Genomic DNA, 16115 nt, shown 5'->3' with positions numbered 1-16115 from the left:
GCCAATGAGCAATTCCACTGAGTTTTATGTGTCATTGATCAAGACCTATTTCCATATTATTAGTATTTGCATTAGGGTGATCAGTTAGTCTACATCCCCAATTATGTCCCCATCGAATCATGTGATCAAGCAGCTCTTTTTTCCCCCTGTATTTCTACTTCCACAGTGCTTTTAGAGATTGAATTTTAAAGTGTCATAGTATACATTTCTTAAACATTTACCAGGTCACTGCTGATAAACTTCTTGTCAACCTGAGTGCCTTGGGATACTATCTGCACATATTACTTCCAAAAATGAATCAAATTTCTCTGACTTCCTTTATTTTCTTTCTGTACTGAGACTTCTTCCTCCCCTCCCTCTATCAAAATCTTATTCTATTCTTTCTCATGACTCCAAATATGATAAAAAAGAAAATGGTACACAACGGTGGCATTCACTTGGGGTGTACAGGATTATTGACACTAGCAATTATGGAAATACAGAAAAAAAATTAAAAGCAGAGAGATAGCCACTATTTTTCTTTTTCTATGTTTTATTAATATTCTTTGTTTTTATTATCTTCATTTCTTAATATCGCTCTCCGTATCCCCATCTCTAACCATCATATCTAAAAGCAAACGACACATTCCCCATCCATAGCCCTCCGTCACAGCAAAGAGGACGAGAGTTCAGAAGACTCACTTGGTCCACCCACCATATGAAGAAACTGAGATCAGTAACTTGGCCAAGGTTCTTTTCTAACCAAGTAGTTGGTGGGAGAACTGGGGATTCTAACTCGTGAGACTCCAAGTTCTGAGCCCTTCCAATTGATCAGCAGCCCCCGACACTGTTAGCTCTGGAGTCTTCTCCTAGCTATAGCCCGCCCTGCTCTGCTCGCCAAAGGCGGCGGGTGGCCACAAAGGCCCTTTATTGTGGACCGCCTGCGTCAGCGCCCTGTGGACATGGGCAACAACTAGCCGGGAGGAGCTGTCTAGCCTTAGCACAGGCTGTTCTGGGAGGGGAGAGGGTGTGCAGGCGCGGGGCTGAGCTGGCCTGATGCCTCCGCCTTCCTGGCCCTGAGGACCGGGCCATACCCCTTGGAAGGAGACCTCCGGGAAGGTGAACATCTGTAAGGAAGCAGAAGAAGCCTGCGAGTGGGCAGGCGTGTTTCTGTGTGTCTGTGTGTGTACCAGTGCAGGCTTGTGGGAGAAAGCCATCTCAAAGAACTGGATGGGGGCGGGGTAGTGAGGTCGTGGCAGAAGCTGTCTGGGAGAGGGGGACAGAGGAGGGAGCGAGGGATGGGAGTTAATGGGAAGAATCCAAGCCCCCGGGGTGTCAGAAGCCCTCACGATTACTTTGATCTCAGTGAGCATCTGGCCTCCAAAACAAAAATAATTCAAGAAAACTTCATATAATAAATTTCCTTCGGAAGGAAGGAGCCTCAGTGCTAGAAAGGGTATTCCTTTAAAGTCAGATCTCCGAGCAATGGGTAGAAACTGAAGAGTTTTCTATGTATGGAAAAGCTTCCTTTGAATTAGTTTTCCCAGAAGTGAGATTTGGTTGCTGCCTTGGAAAGTACACATTTCAAAATCCCAGCATTTGGCTGGATGTTGTAGAGAACAAAAGTGACAAAACTATTTAAAACTTGAGACTTGTGGGTTTTACATTAAGAATCAATCTTGGGACAGCTAGGAGTCTCAGTGGATTAAGAGCCAGACCTAGAGATGAGAAGTACAGGGTTCATATGTGACCTGTTGACAATTCCTAGTTGTGTAACATTGGGCAAGCCACTTAACCCTGTTTTCCTCAGTTTCCTCCTCTATAAAATGATCTGGAGAAGGAAATGGTAAAGCACTATAGTGTCTCTGCCAAGAAAACCCCAAATGGGGTCAAGAAATGTCTGACATGACTGAAATAACTAACTAATCAGAGGAAAATACTGAGCTAGCCAAGAGATGCCCTATAAGAGTACATCTGGAATATTATGCTCAATTCTGGGGACCACATTTGGAATATTGTACTCAGCTCTGGGTACCACGTTTTGCAAAGGACATTGACAAACTAGAGGGGAGAGAGCAGAATGTTGGGAGGACTGGAGACTATGCTATATACAAAGTCCACTTGTTTAGCTTGGAAAAGGGAAATTGGGTTTAGGCTTATAATTTTGGCTGTCTTCAGATAATATGAAGCACTGTTTTGTAAAAAAGGAATTCAAGTTGATCTCCATGACCCTAACAAGCTACATCTAAGAGTAATGGGTAGACGTTGAAATTTTTCATGTAAGGAAAAACTTTTTAACATACCTGACCAAAACTTAAGTGAACTATTGCCATGGAAGGTAATGATGGGAACACTAGAGATCTTCAGTCAGATAGTCATTTGTCAGAAATGTGGAGGGAGACACTTTCAGGGGTGGGCTGGATGAGATAACTCTGAGTTCCTTTCTGACTTTGTGATTCTGAGATTAGCCAACCAGTAAATCAGAGTTTGCTCATTCTAACAGGGTGTCCTTGTCATTGATCTTAGTCCTCTTTATCAAAAGTGATATCCAGTTTGAGGGGAGGGAATGATTTAAGTAGTAGCAAGAAGATAATAAAATAATATCCAGAGAAAATATTGAAAAAAGTAGCATGGAGTATCTTCAAGTCAAAGGACTTTATTCTGAATGTTGATAAAGCTGGATTTTTTTGTTTGGAATAATTTTCAAATGGAAAACATTGCCATTAATCTTCTCTGTTATGGAACATTTCAGGCAGTGGGTGGTAAAAGAAGATCTTCTTTTTACATCGAGAGGTCAGATTGTAATTATTCACCATGGCATATGGTTTGCCAAGAAAGCACACAGTGAAATCAATTCTGCGTGGAAGTTGTTACAACGTGTAAGTATTAGAGGAATAATATGGTAATAATAAAGTTCTGAAATACACTCATCTTTCTAGTGGCATCTGACAACATTTCTCACATCTTCATCCATATCTACTGTGAAAAAGAAATTGCTGGTCCCTCTTTCTTCATCTTAGAAAAATTAGTCTACTTACACCCACCACTGAGAAAATGACCATTTGCCTTCTGGCATATTCTGTAAGTGTGCCTCTTGGAATATCCTTTTTTGTAAAAACCTGGCCATTCAAATGCAGAAAAAAAGGACCTTGGGCCAGAAGAGCTGTCTGAAGGGAAGGAAAACCTTAGGAACTCAATGATCTGGATTTTAGATGCAACTACTGTTCTTTCACAGTTGCAATATATCACTGTAAAGTTCACATTTGAAGATTACCCATGGATTACACATTTGACTATCATACCTACCATATGAAGACAAGTTTTAAAGAATAGTAGTATATGTAACCAAAGGGAACACTAGTTTGCAATCTTTGTGAATTTTCATATTCTAATTTGTTTCATTTTTCTCCCATCTACATTCTGTGTACAGAGTTATATTTTAAATCAATTTAATTTTACTTAGAGAATTTTAAAAATTGTCTTTGAAATAGAGATGCCTATGAGATGTTATGAAACCATGACTTTAGGAAAATTCAGAGCAATTCCATGTTTAGTGTAGTTTTCTTGGAATTTGAAGTATGTGTGGACCTTAATTTGAATGATAGGTAAAAAGTTTCATTATGTCAAGCTCCATTACAAAAAAATTCATTCTAACTGAAGTAATTCCACGACTTGGTGGCTATTCATTAGCAATAATGCTTTGTTGATCTGGTTATAAGCAATTATGCTTATATATTATATATATTATATATTATATAAATAATCTGGACACTGGGGATACAGAGTTGAACAGAGCTTTTCTGTAGTTATTTTAGTTATCTAATATTTCATAGGCATTTTAAGGTTTACAAAGCATTACAGGTAAGATAAATGAGGCTCAGAAAGATTAAGTGACTTGTCTCAGCACCATGGCAATAGTAGGATATGAATACAGATATTCTGACTCCATCCTTCTTACCTCAAACCACTCATAAAAACTAAAAACTTTAAAAAGTAAAGATTTGTGATGATGAAAAGGTAGATGTGGTAACTTGCATGACAACTCTCTTTTTTCTCCCAACTGGGTTCAAAGCATTTATTTTCCCTTGGGGAATCTATGAAGGAACTGAATATAGTGTTATAATCTAAGATATAATTTATAGGGACATGTAGTTTCTGCTAAGATCTTCTTTTTATTTTAACAGAACATCCTCTTATATGGTGTGACCAGTAAGCTCATGAATATAGAATTTGTGTCCGTGTTGAAATTTTCTCAGGTTTCTTAAGGAGACTTTAGTTAGTAAAAGTGTGATAATATCCAAAGTTAATCCAGATCCTTCTCTGACACAAGTGTTACAAATGTATTTGATAAATTATGGTACATGACTGTGTGAAATACTCTTTTGCTGTAAGAAATCATGAAAGGGATGGTTTCAGAAGAGTGGGAGAAGACATATGAACTGATGCAAAGAGAAGTGAGCAGAAAGAACAATGTATACAGTAATAGCAATACTGTAACATCAGTTACAATACTGTGAAAGATTTAGCAACTTTAATCAATAATGATCCGTGATAATTCCATGGGACTCATTGATGAAAAAAGACTATCCATTTCCAGAGAAAGAACTGATGGGGACTCCAAGTCCAAACTGAAGCATATTTTTTTCTCTTTTTTTTCCTTGCAACATGGCTATTATAGAATTGTTTTGCATAACTCTGTATTTATAGTGGGTGCCATATTTCTTGACTTCTCAATAGATGGGAGAAGGGGTGGAGGGAAGGAAAGAATTTAGAATTGAAAATAAAAATTAAAAACCAAATATACTTATTTTAACAGAATAATTTAGAAAAAACTTTTATTAAAAGATCCATAGTGGCTTTTTATTATTGTTTTTATTAAGAGTAAAATAGCCTTATTTCTAAACATTGGATAGTTAGCAGATTCTTAAGCCCCTTGGGAAAAATGGGGCTAAATAACTCTATGGAGTTGATACTACAGATAAAATGTTCTTATATAATGTAAAAAATTGCAATATGTATGAAAATGCTAAATATAGGTCTTTCTTTTTTCTTGATATATTTAGTAACATCTGGTTTATCAACCCTATACAGGGGTGGGACCAGTGGTGGGACTCAAGTATATCACAATCAGGGGTTTCCATGGCATTTTCTGAGGTCTTTGAGGTTACAATATCAGTTGAGAATCTATGAAAGTAATCAGTTGTAGAAGAATCAAAGAGAGTGCCTAAAGGGGCAAAAGGCAGATCTGTACATTGTCAAGAAGGTTTTTAGCATAGACCCAAAGAGACTAATGCCATAGACAGACAACCTAAAGGAAGAAACTAATAAGAAGCTCAAGAGTATCCAGAGTGGGGCAACCAGGATAATGAAGAGTCAAGTACCTATCATATGAGGATCAGCTGAAGAAACTGAGGGTGGTAAAAGTTTTAGGGGAACATAATATGAATTAAGGCTGGTTCTGCTTGACCCCAAAGAATCCAACTATGATCCAGAGGTAGAAGAGGCAAAAAAGCAATCCTAGACTTCATGTCAAGAAAGGCTTCAAATAATGAAGATGGATGGAAAGGCAAGCTGTCTTGAGAGGAAGTAACGTGACCCCTTTACTTAAGGGGATTTCAGCAGAGACTGGATACCCAGTTGATTCTTTGTCAGATATGAATTTGGCCTAGATGGTAATTGAGGTCCCTTCTGACTCTGAAATCCCATAATTCTTTAATAGAAGGTTGGTGATGATTCAAGAGCAAGTGATATAAAATAAAATAGTGGGAACCTCAAACCAAATAGATTTTGTTTCATATTTTCCCATGAATTAGAGAGGCAAATATGGGAATATACATATACTTAGGGAAGTTGGCGTGCAGCAAAAAGGTAGCTATATCCAAGAGCAGAGACATATGGAAGTTCTATGTTATTATTACGCAAAGGATACCCTCTACTAACCGAATTAGCAATTCTGGGAAGTCAAAGAATAGCTTGAATATACAATGTATATTTTATTGTAGCTTTCTGTATTTTTGTATTTTAACTAATTCAGAATATCCACTTATTTCTTCCACAGTCAGGAGCCCTGGGAACTTGCCTTGCTTACAAAGACCTTATACAACAATATTGCAAATATTGGAGTCCCTCTTTTTGAAGATATCATTTATGGCCGTTCTTTTAAAACCGTTCTTGGGAAAAGGACTGAGGAGTTTCTACTCCCCACAGCAGAAAGTAAGCTCCTTAAGCACTTCACAAATGTAGATTATGTCACATGTTGGTTAAAATATGTTTAACTTAATCTAGAAATTCTCCAGCAGAAATGATCAAATGGACTTAACATGCATATATATACACTCTCCTATTCTCTAACACAGTGCCTAGAACATAGTAGTGACTCAATGATACACCTATATATTAAGTATTCAGGATATGATTGGCTAAGAGTGAAGCAAAAAAAAAAATCTGTTTTTTTGCAAATTATGTTTGATAACTATTTATCTATTTCCTATTTGTCACATCTGTCCCTTTCCCTTTACTCACACAGCACCAATCTAGTTTAGTCCTTACGTCTTACCCAGACAATTACAATTACATCCCAATTGTCTCCCTACTTCGATTCCTCTTTTCTCTCCAATCCATCATCCATACAGCTGCCAAATTATTATTATAAACATTCAGGTCTAGGCCATTTTTTTATGACCCTGCTTGATGAACCCTAGGAGCTTCCTATTGCCACTTGGGTCAAGTACAAACTCCATTATATAGCATTGAAGCCTGGTTTCTGCCTGTTTCCAAGATTTTTGCTCGCTATTTCCTTTCGTACATTTCTTAGCCCAACCAAATTATTCTTCTCATATGACTTTCCACTTCTTTTCCCTCTTTTGCATCTTAGTATCTCTAGCTTCCTTCAAAACTCAGAATAAGTGCAAAGATTTGGCTAATTTCCCTCAGCTGCTAGTGCCTGTTTCCCAAATTCATAATTTAATTTGCACATGTTTATATTGATCTGCACTCATTCAATTCCTTAATCAATTTGCCTGTTTCCCTTGTGTTCTTATGTGTTGTCTTTGGGTATGCATTCCATCTGAATATAAGCTGCTTCATATCAGGAACTGTTTTATTTGTATTTTTGTATAGTGTTTGGCCCACAGCAGGTACTTAATGAATACTTGACTTGACCTTTTTGGGTTTTGTCTTTAGTGATAGAAACTGAAAGGGCATTTGAACTGAAACGCTTAAAGGAAATTGAACTTCGGAAAAATGCAGGAGATCAAGTTCAGGCTTTGCTAAAGGACAAGAAATTTGGCTTAAGAAGACCTCTTCCACCCAAAAAGTGAAGATCGTTTCAACGTTTAGAGGCATGCTCCTTTGTCTTCCTATCCAAAGGGGTTGAGGGGATCCAGAACCACTCACCTTCGAAAACATCACTCGGGACAAAACGTTATCAATAATGAATGCTAATCTTGTGGGTGAACAAGCTCCCCTGAAGATACTTCACCTGGAAACACAATACCCAATCCACACCATCCCCTGTTGCATCTTATCTTTGGGCTCTCAGCCTCCAGCACCGTAAGTTGTTTAAAAAAAATACAAAACCGCATTAGTTGAGACAATTGTACCCTTACATTAATGATTAATTGTCATAGTAGAGAAAAGTCAGAGTGTGCTAATAAGTAGTAGGACTGCAGCCTCAGAGTCAGACTCGCTGAGTGAGCCTGGCCAAAGCAGGGGCAGACAGATGCCTGCCTGCATCAGCTCAGCATGGGGAGTTACTTCATTTCATTTCACATTCTTTATTTCTACACCAATGCATTTACAAGCCTGCTTTTTAAAGAGGCAGAAAAGATAGATGTGAAGGATACTATCTTTTTTGGGGGGGAGAGGTGAGGGGAAATAGATTTAAGTGACTGGTTCCAGGGTCACACAGCTAGTAAGTAGCCTGAGACCAGACTGAAGGATATTAGCTTGAGATAACTCTGGAGATTGGGAGTTTGTCCTTTGCTCACATACTTCTGGAAAAGAGTTCTCAATCCAGAAGACACCAAAAAGAAAGGCTAGTAGCAGAATGGAAGTGACTAAAACAGTTTTAAAATACAAAAAAAATTAATTTGGCTTATGAGAATTTTTTAGTTTTAATTTAATAATCATTAAAGCAAATATGTTTCAATATACAAAAAAGGAAAGAAATTTTTGCTTAAAATGCATTTTTCTTGAGTTTGTGTATGTGTATATGTAATATATGTACATAGATAGCTAAATGAATGAGATGGCAGTGTAGTAACAAAATGCTCTGTATGTTTTTGCCCCCCTATGCTTTTTTCTGTGCATTTAAACATTTTTGTTTAATTGATACTATTTTGAATTTTTAGTATAATTAGATAATTTGGAAGAGTGGATAGAGAACTAGTCTGGAACAATTGGGTTCATCTGCTTCTTCTGCCACATATCCATTGGTTATGTGTTTGAGAATAACACCATTCTCCTAGTCTCTCAGGCTCCCAACTAGGGAGTCATCCTGGATTCCTCACTATCCCTCACCCCCATAGCCAAGTTGTTGTCAAGATCTGTTAATTTCAATTAGTAACATCTCTTGATTAGGTTATTTCTCTCCTGATGCTGCCCCCACCCTGATACAGGCCTTCATCACCTCATTCCTGAACTATTACAATAGCCTGCTGATGGGCTCATCTGCCTCAAGTCTCTTCTCACTCTAATTCATTCTCTACTCTGCTGTCAAAATGATTGTCCTAAAGTTTGGGTGTGACCAGGTCACCCTTATACTCAGTAACATCCAGTGACTTTTTGTTACCTCCAGAATCATATACAAAATGCTCTATTTGACATTCAAGCCCTTCACAACCCGACTCCCTCCAATCTTTTTATTCTATACCATACTCCTCAACAGGTACTCTTCGATCCAGTGACATTGGCCACCATTAAGCTTGGAGAGAGGATAATGAAAGAGGAGATTAAAAGGAAAGAAAGGGGGTAAGAACATGTAATAAAGAGGGATGGAAAGTAAAAAAAAAGAAGAAAAAACATAAGAAGATAGGATGGAGATGGAGATGGGGTGGAGAGAGTAGAAAGAAGGAAAAGTATAAGAGAATAAGATGGAGGGAAATACACAACTATCTTTAACTGTGAATGTGAATGGAATGAACTCACCCATAAAACCAAACTACCAGAATGAATTAGAAAGCAAAACTCAACATGTTTTTTGAGAAAAACACTTGAAAAATAAAGACTGAATCAGACTTAAAATAGAAGTTTGAGTAAAATCTATTATGCCTCATCTAAACTAAACAAAACAAACAAAAAAAATATAAGGAGAGTCATTATGATAAGACAACAACAAAACATATACTCGGAAGAAATAAACAAGTAAACTTCATTTTGCTGAAAATGTACCATAGACAATGACTTAATTTCAAAACTTGATTATATATGTATGCACTGACTGGCATCTTTCTAGTCTTATATCTTACTCCTCAACATATACTCAGATCCAAGAAAAGTGGTCTCATTTTGTTCTATGAACAAGACATTTCATCTCTCCCTTCCAGGCATTCTCACAGACTTCTCCATATCTAGAATGGTTTCTTTCCTCATCTCCGCCTTTCTTCAATTTCTTGAGAGCAGGGACTGTCTTCTAGGTTCTCCTTTCATTTAATTATTTCCATTTTTTCTTGACTAGCATTTTGTACATATTTGGACATTTACTTATTGTTTCCTCCATTAAATTTCAGATCCCTTGAGAGCAGGGACTGTCTTTTGCCTCTTTTTGTATTTCCAGAACTTTGCTCAGTGCCTAGGGCATAGTAGGCACCTAACAGACAGGTAGAATCAAAACAAAAAAAGAAAGCTACTGACCAATTTCAAAATCCCTAATGAATACTAACAATGAGGCTAAAACCACACATCACAAAGATAGTAGACTATAATTAGGTTGAATTTATATCAAGAAGGCATGCTTCATTTGACATTAGAAAGCTATAAATTTTAAACAACACAAATCATAATTATCAATAGCTACAGCCATCTCCCAATTGATAAGTGGGTAAAGGATTTGAACAGATAATTTTCAGATGAAGAAATCAAAGCCACAGGTAAATGAAAAAAAGCTCGAAATCACTACTGATTAGAGAAATGCAGGCCAAAGCAATCCTGAGTTATATTATCTTGCACTGAATAGATTGGCTAAAAGGACAAAATGACAAATGTTGGAGGAGATGTAGAAAAATGGGGACACTGATACACTATTGATGGAACTATGAACTTATCCAACTATTTTGGAGATCAATTTGGAATTATACCCAGAGTGTTATAAAACTATGTATATACTTAGATGCATAATACCATTTCTGGGTCTATTTCCCCATGAAATCAGGGAAAAAGGAAAAAAACCTTTATTCCAAAATATTTAAATCAGCTCTCTTTGTGGTGGCATAATACTGGAAATCAAGGAAGTGTTCATCAATTGGGAATGCTGTGATTAATTATGATTGTGAATGGAATACTACTGCAGCATAAGAAATGATGAGCAGGCTAATTAAAAAAAATTTTTTTTTAAGAACTACATGAGATAATGAACAGTGGGGATGAGTAGAACCAAGAGAACATTATATATAGCCAGAGAATTAATACTGGAAGAATAAACTGTGGGAATGTTACATCCAGAAAAGGAACTGGAAAATGGAAACACAAAAGAAATAATCTAAACATACATTTGCCAATGATGTCTTCTATGATGTGGGAAGTAAGGGATGAGGACTTGAGACACTAAGAAATAAATTCTATAATTTTAAAAATTACATTAGCATGTAATCTGGAAAAAAATTAAAATGAAATTAAAAAATTGTCAATAGCTACATACCAAAAGTACAATGCCAATTTCTTTACCCCTCCCCCCAAAATACTAGAAAATGTAGGAGTAAATGAACCTTTCCTTAACATGATAAATAAAACATCTAAAACCAAGAGCCAATATTATATGCAAGGAAAATAAACTAGAATCCTTTCCAATAAAATCAGAAATGAAAGAAAGATGTCCTGTATTACCAATTCTATTTTTTATAGTAGTAAAGATACTAGTCTACCAATAAGGGGAGAAAAGCAAATTGAGGGGAGAAGCATAGGCAAAGAAGCAGCAAAAGACATTTTAGAATTCAAGTTTTCTCTTTCCCCTCCCTACCTTTCCTAAGGTAATGAATAGTCTGATATAGGTTATATCCATACTTTCATGTGATACTTTTTTGAGAGTTGCTTATGTCATGATAGAAGATGTATCACACATTCTATAGAAATCTCATGAAGGAAATAGAGTGGAAAATCACATGCTTTGATCTACAGTCTGACTCCAACAATTCTTTTTTTGGCTGTGGATAGCATTTTCATCATGAATCTCTTGTGGTTATCTTAGAGATTTACTTTGCTGATAATGATTTAGTCTTTCACAATTGATCACTATATTTTTGTTATACATTTTGTTATACATTCTCTTGATTCTTCTCACTTCACTTTGCATCAGCTCATATAAGTCCAGACTTTTCTGAACTCATCTTTCTGAACTCCTCATGGCACAACGGTATTCCATTGCAACCATATATCACAATTTGTTCATCAATTACCTTAATAATAGAGAACCCTGTAGTTTCCAGTTCTTTGCCACTATAGAAAGAACTACTAAAAATATTTTGGTAAAGGTAGGTAAGTTTCTCTTATCTCTGATCTTTTTGGGATACAGATCCAGTAGTGGTATTGCTGGGTCAAAGAGTATGCATAGTTTTGTGGTCCTCTGAGCCATGGTTCCAAATTGCTTTCCAGAATGGTTATATCAGTTCATAGTTCCACCAACAGTATATTTCCCCATATTCCCTCCAACATTTACCATTTTCTTTTTTGGTCATGTTAGTCAATCTGCTATGTGTGAGGTACGATCTCAGAGTGATTTTAATTTGCATTTCTCTAATCTATAGTGATTTGGAGCACTTTTCCATATGATTAAAGATAGTTTGAAATTCCTTCTCTGAGAACTGCCCATTTTTTTGACTGAGGAATTGTTTGTATTCTTACAAATTGACTCATTTCAATATATATTTGAGAGATGAGTCTTTTGGCAGAGATACTTACTTTAAGATTTTCCCCCAAAATTAGTTGTTTCCCTTATAATTTTGGTTGCATTGTTTTTGTTTGTACAGAAACTTTTTAATTTAATGTAATCAATCATGTCTTTTTTTATAATGTTCTCAATGTTTAATTTAGTCATAAGTTCTTCCCTTATCTGTAAGTGCAACAGTTAAACTCCTCCATGTTCCCCTAATTTGTTTATGGTGTCACCTTTTATTTCTAGGTAAAGTATCCATTTTGACTTTTGTCCTAGTATATGGTATGAAATGTTGGCCCATGCCTAGTCTCTGCCATACTGCTTTCCAGTTTTCTCAGCAGTTTTGGTCAAACAGTAAGTTCTTTCCCCCAAAGCTTAGATTTTGGGGTTTATCTAAAACTAAGTTGCTATGGACATTACCTGCCATGTGTTTCTAATCCATTCCACTAATTCACCACTCTATTTCTTAGCTTAGTGTACTAGATTGTTTTGATGAGTTTTATATATTATTGCTTTGATGAGTTTTAGACTTTATAGTATAGTTTGAGATCTATTGTAGCCAAGCCTCCTTCTTCCATAATTTTTTTCATAAACCCCCTTGATATTTTTGGCCTTTTGTTCTTCCAGAGGAACTTGTTGTTATTTTTCTAGTTCTATGAAATAATTTTGAAGTAGTTTGATTGGTATGGCACTGACTAGTAGGGAAGTTAATTTTAAGTGGGATTGTCATTTTCACTATATTGGTTCTGCCTATCCAAGAGGAATGAATATTTTTCCAGTTTGGGGGGGTCTGACTTTATTTTTATGAAGAATATTTTGTAATTATGCCCATACAGTTACAGTAGGTGTATTCCCAGATTTTTTAATTTTGAATGGAATTTTCTTTTTCTGTCTTTTGTTCTTGGATTTTGTTGGTCACAGCAGTAATTTTCAAAACAATTTAGTACTATTTAAAAAAAGAGAAAGGTGTCAATGAAACAGTTTAAGTGCGCAACTTACCAAAGCAAATACATCTAGTAACCTAATTATCAATAAACACAAAGAACCCAGAATAAGGACTTGCTATTTGACCAAAACCATTAAGAAAACTGAAAAGCAATATGAAAGATTTAGACTCAGATCAAGGTATCACATACCCTATACCAAGATAAGTCCCAACATGACCTAGATAAGAAAGGTCACATCATAAAAAAATTAACAAGTAAAAAATTTGTCCATCAGTCTATAGATAATGGAAAGAGTTCATGACCAAATGATATAAAGATAACAGAAAGGAAGATGGATAATTTTGATCACATAAAATTTTAAGGTTTTATACAAACAAATCCAATAAAGTTAAGAAAAATCTTTAAGAGGGGAAAATCCATACAGCAAGTTTCTCTGATAAAGTTTTCATTTCCTAGATATATAATGACTTGCTTGTTGTTGTTCTGTCCTTTCATGGTGTTTGATTCTTTGTACACACATTTGAAGTTTTCTTGGCAAAGATACTGGTAAGGTTTGCCATTTCCTTCTCCAGCTCATTTTACAGATGAGGAATCTGAGATGAACAGGGTCACACAGCTAGTAGACATCCAAGGCTAAATTTAAACTGATGAAGATGAGTCTTCTTGGCTTCATACTCCAACATTCTATCCACTGCAGCACCTAGCTAACCAAGAATATATAAAAATAAGAACCATTGCCCAATTGATAAATAAATTGATAAATGGTTAAAGGATAAAACAGTCATTCTTGAGGGAAGTTACCAAGGCTATCTATAATCAATTGAAAAAAAAGTTTTGATCACAAATAGAGAAATGCAAATAAAAGGAATTCTTAGGTTCTACCTGAAATATATCAAATTGACAAAAAAAGAAAGTGGAAGCTTCTGTGGGAAAACAGGTACATTAGTGCCCTGTTGGCATATAATACCAATATTGAACAATATCCCAGAACGATCAAAGAGAAAAGGTAAAAAGTACAAAAATGCTTGGTCTCTTAAAAAGGATACTCATCAATTGGGTGGGTGGGGATAGTTTCTCACACTACTATGTGAAAAATTGGGGAAAAATTGGGGAAAAATTGATTTCAACCTGACATGGATAGATTTATGAACTGACTCAGAGAGAAGTAAGCCAAAACCAAAGGAAAAATTTAAATGATGATATTAATATTATATAAATGAACTATTTTGAAAGACTTAATAACTCAGAAATTATAAGAGCTATTACTTCTTATCAGGGGATACTGACAAACATTCAGGGGTCCCAAAAGGGGTGAGGAGAATGAGACATGGTAAGAAGGATGGCACGAGTCAGGAGGGCCACTGAAGCTGGTAGCAATCAGAGGTGAGGTTTATTGATCACAGCTAGTATTATACAGAGAAAGTGACATAGGTTTAGGATTAGATAAGCTTTTTGCATACACAATGAATATAGATAATTTATTATTCTTTTACCAATAAACTTTGTTTATCTCATTGAATCTAGACAGTTTTCTCTAGGCTGATAAATCACAAGTAAATATTTAGCCATCTAATTCAGATTCTCAGGGAAATATTTGCTTCAGTGGGTAGAACAAGGAGAGCCAGTTGTTGCTAAGTATAGCAGGGGAAGGAGTAGAAAGGAGGGGTTTTGGGGGCCTCATGTGAGGAGTGATTGTGGCCAGACCATGGCTTTGATTTTACTGGGGTTCACTCTCACTACTAGGTAGGGGCTACAACTTCTAAAGTTGAAATTATGATCAAGTGTACTTTCAGAGGACTAATAAAGAAGAATGCTATCTACCTCATGATGGATCAATATGTTGAGTAAGAAATTTATTTTTAGAGATATCCAATATAGAAATACATTTTAATTAACTGAAAAATAATTTTAAAAATATTTTAAAATCATTTCCCAAATATTTGGCTTAAACAACCCCAAAATAAACCAATGTTAGCCACACATATGTCTTATTACCTAATTCCCTAACCCAAGTTTACAAAGTGTGTTGAGATGGCAGCCCTATTGTACTTGCTTCCCACTGAAATTATAACTTTTGAAAATGAATAAAGTAGGCATATAAAAAGTAAGCTTTCATTCACTTTTTCAAAAAAGGCAAAATTTCTTTATATTTTAACTTTGGTTTAGAGGAGCTCAACCTCTTACTTATATTCAATGCTAAATTCTTTATTTTTTAAAAAACTCCTTACCTTCTGTCTTAGAATACTAAGTATTGATTCCAAGGCAGAAGAATGGTAAGGGTTAGGCGACTGGAGTTAGATTACTTGCCCAGGGTCACACAGATAGGACATTTCTGAGGTCATATTTGAACCCAGGACTTTCTGTCTCTATTACTGACTCTTTATCCACTAAACCACCTAATTTCCCCCTACGTTCTTTATTTTTATGAATGAAAAAAGTATATCCTATGTATTTACAATTTCCTTCTAATTATCTTTTTTTCCCCAGATTTATGCTTTAAATGACACATAAAGAAGAATTCTGTTGATCAAGCACCATATGAAATGCTGTATCCAGAGTGACCTAGTTATTCTGTGGCAAAATCATATTTGTCGGAAAGATGGTGGTGGTAATTTGATTACACCTTGATCCCAAGCAGCTCAAGACAGGTGGTTAGAATGGACTAATACAAAACTTCTTACATGTTGGTTTCCTGTTGGAATTTTATTGTCACAAATGAAGCTGTTATATCACATTTTTTATTTAAAGAATTTAAAACCTAGTTTTCTGTTTTCCCTGGTAAAATTCCTGGAGAACTTTTTTCTTTGTTTGCTTGTTTCATTCAAATGAAGATGACTTGGAAAAAATTAAAATGTGTATTTAAAATAAATTTTAACCCAACAAAATATGTTTTTAAAAATCCAAAACAACAACACAATCTCTAAGCTGTGTCAACCAGTTTGGTGATACTTTTGCAATTAGAGTAAATCATTGGGGCAAATTTTCATAATTAAATATTCTTTTATCTTTTTAAATCCTTAACTTTAATCTTAGAATCAACTGAGCATCTATTTTAAGATAGAAGAGCAGTAAGGACTAAACAACTGAGAGTAAGCTACTTTCCT

The 16115-nt window shown here is 35.6% G+C and overlaps 1 protein-coding gene across 5 annotated transcripts; it reads left to right on the top strand.

The window, feature by feature from the left end:
• Positions 1–948: 948 nt before the first annotated feature.
• On the top strand, positions 949–15693 carry LOC100017227 (uncharacterized protein C4orf36). 5 transcript variants are annotated; one of them, XM_007495932.3, is made up of 6 exons: positions 949–1098; positions 2732–2858; positions 6038–6192; positions 7162–7530; positions 8867–8949; positions 15499–15693. In XM_007495932.3, exons 2-4 carry the CDS (start codon positions 2794–2796, stop codon positions 7296–7298), a joined length of 357 nt encoding a protein of 118 aa, XP_007495994.1. In that variant the 5' UTR covers positions 949–1098; positions 2732–2793; the 3' UTR covers positions 7299–7530; positions 8867–8949; positions 15499–15693. The 5 variants fall into 5 exon arrangements, with proteins under 5 accessions (XP_007495994.1, XP_007495993.1, XP_001370851.1 ...); XM_007495931.3 differs by having other exon boundaries at positions 957–1108; XM_016423047.2 differs by having other exon boundaries at positions 965–1141.
• Positions 15694–16115: the final 422 nt, after the last annotated feature.

This window comes from Monodelphis domestica, chromosome 6, assembly GCF_027887165.1.
Source record: "Monodelphis domestica isolate mMonDom1 chromosome 6, mMonDom1.pri, whole genome shotgun sequence".
In the NCBI taxonomy this organism is placed as follows: domain Eukaryota; kingdom Metazoa; phylum Chordata; class Mammalia; order Didelphimorphia; family Didelphidae; genus Monodelphis; species Monodelphis domestica.
Note: the sequence above shows the minus strand (reverse complement) of the source record. Positions and strands in the feature narration are given on the sequence as shown.